This window comes from Micromesistius poutassou (assembly GCF_964030765.1).
Source record: "Micromesistius poutassou genome assembly, chromosome: 19".
Taxonomy (NCBI): domain Eukaryota; kingdom Metazoa; phylum Chordata; class Actinopteri; order Gadiformes; family Gadidae; genus Micromesistius; species Micromesistius poutassou.
The window spans coordinates 9,411,303-9,413,802 of NC_140289.1; the positions used below are offsets into that span (position 1 = coordinate 9,411,303).

Consider the following 2,500-nt stretch of genomic DNA (forward strand, 5'->3'; position numbering starts at 1 on the left):
ACACGGCAATCAGAGATGTGATTTGAGGGTTAAAGACATTTTCAGCTATCACACAAAAGATATGGGTCACACACATTCCAAAAACGCCATCCCCGCCCCGCTTCCACCCCGACATACACTCATTATCTCACTCCTGTGCGGAGACCTCTGATCCTATAGCCTTTTGGTTAACACGGCGTGGCCTCGATAACTAACCACCCGACAAGAATCAGATTAATCGCATAACGTCAGTAACGCCGTCGGACAAACAGGTCTCTCTCTCTGTCCCATGGTTCACCCGTTGACTCCCCTCAGCCAGCTCCCCCTCTTTAGCTGGCTCCACTGTTAAACCCTCAATAAACCCCAGGTTCAGTTTGAAAGTGAGATTAGAAAAAATGGGTTTTGGGCTGATAGTTAAGAGGGGGAGGGTTAATATGGCCCATGACTTTGTGATACTTTTCTAATGTTGCAAATAAAAACAATAACACTCAAGGTTGTTGAGTAAGAGTGTTATAATGAAAGATGTTGTATATGAAGTGCCCTCATACCGCGGCGTTATACTACATATAAGCGTCCAAGAAGCTCAAACCACTCTTTTTTTTTTCTTTTCTAAATGCCAGTACTATTTTTAGTAAATGTGACAAAATGGCATATATTAGAAGACATACTAACAACAAATGTTAAAAAAAACACGATTTGGGGTCAACATACACGGTACATTTTAACAGTACTGGCAGCCAAGCTAGGAGGCCCAGCTGGAGAATGCCATGAAGGGGACTGACAGTTCTCAAGATGGGACATCTTGAGATGGGGCTTTTCAGACTTTAATGTTGTAGGAACCAAACTCAACAACTGGCATGCTGATTGTTCAAGTCAGCATCCTCTTATATAATTGCCCTTGAAGGAGCCAAGCGTAAGAGTCAGAGATTACTTCTCATAACTGATCCCTTTGGCAGGGAGCTGTATTACAGCCTGCTCAGAATCCCTCACTGAGCTCCAGCTCAGTGGGTTGAGACAATAACAATCATGTAAGTTAAAAATCGAAACTAAAAGTTATGGCATGACATATGATGCACATAAATTATACAAATTAAAATGTTCTGAAATAGACATTTTTTAAGTTTTGGCCTTTTTCCAGGTAACTGAATGTAGTAGAACTAGAAATCCACCCACAGGCTGTTCTCTGCAACTGAGAAAGTGGGAGAAGGTTGAATGTTTTAAGTTAATTTACAACATGTTTCTATATCACCCACTTATACATGTTACCTTTGTAGTGCCTTGAAATAAAATCCAGCCTGAATCGTAATTCCTGAGGCATGGAAAAACAATTCAGAGACCAAGCTCTGAACCCACCGTGGCTGTCAGACCCTCTGAAGGCTCTGATGATGGGAATGGCCGCACATCGTTTACATTTTTTAGAGGAACAACAAACCGACCCATATGTCAGTGGTTTCCAACCGTTTCTGATCCCATTCTTTTAATTCTGTTCAAATATGTCTGACCGCCGTGCCTACGGAGACAACCCAAACAACGTCCGCCCCAAGAGACATGCTCAAGAGAATGGATGTGTTGCGGTGGCGTGCGATCATGTGCTCGTACTTTGTGGCTACCAATGATGAGGAGGCATGTTTGTAAACACGGGGCCTTCATGAGGCATTTCATTTAGTTTTTGGTCAAACCAAATATCCATGGCTTATAAGTCAGCCATCTCCCACGACCTCCACACGCATGTCACACAACCCCAAGGAAACCCGCCCATATATGGAGGTAGAGCAGGGAGTGTTGGCTATAATTACAATTTGAGTCAGAAATTAACCTCTGTAAAAAAACGGATTATATACATCCATACATGAGTTTATATACGTGAGCTTATTTTCAAACAAAGAGTCAATCCACAGAGCCCCGCTGGAATTACACCAGGTGGAATTACACGTGTGTGCGCGCACACACACACACACACACACACACACACACACACGCACACACAGTGTCTACATTACATGCACAGACCGCCATAAACCAACCAATTGGACGCTGTCCTTTGTCCTGCAGCCCTTCAGCCCTGCATCCTAATGATGTACATGACATGAGCACTAAGGGTAAAGCTGCACATCATCATAACAGTTTCAGTTGACAAACAGCACACTGTTAATGACACACAAAACTTCTTAGCCCACTCAGGATATATTGTATGTGAAGGTCTCTCTCTCTCTCATCCTCTCTTTCTCTCTCTCTCACTCTCTCTCTCTCTCTCTCTCTCTCTCTCTCTCTCTCTCTCTCTCTCTCTCTCTCTCTCTTTCTCCCTCCCTCCCCCTCCCTCCCTCATTCCCTCCCTCCCTCTCATGCATTCTGATCTCTGGACCAATAGCATCCTATCCCTCCCTCCCTTTGATCTGGTCCTGCCCAGGTGTCCTGTGGCTCCCTGGCCAATGGGAAGGCAGATGAGGGGGAGGGGTCTCTGGGGGCCTGGGCCGTCTGTCTGGATCAGAGCTACAGCCTGTGGCACAAGGTCCGCAGCAAG

General features: G+C 45.0%; 1 protein-coding gene across 1 annotated transcript in view; it reads left to right on the forward strand.

Annotated features, from left to right (window-relative positions):
* LOC311364295 (putative methyltransferase-like protein 24) overlaps positions 1–2,500 on the forward strand; it is a gene marked incomplete at its 5' end in the record, with an annotated part of 25,339 nt that overhangs the window by 12,932 nt on the left and 9,907 nt on the right. Inside the window, one exon of the mRNA XM_084484283.1 lies at positions 2,387–2,500. This exon is cut by the window's right edge and continues 23 nt beyond it. Within this exon, the coding sequence (XP_084340409.1) occupies positions 2,387–2,500 (114 nt within the window). The remainder of the gene's footprint in view (positions 1–2,386) is intronic.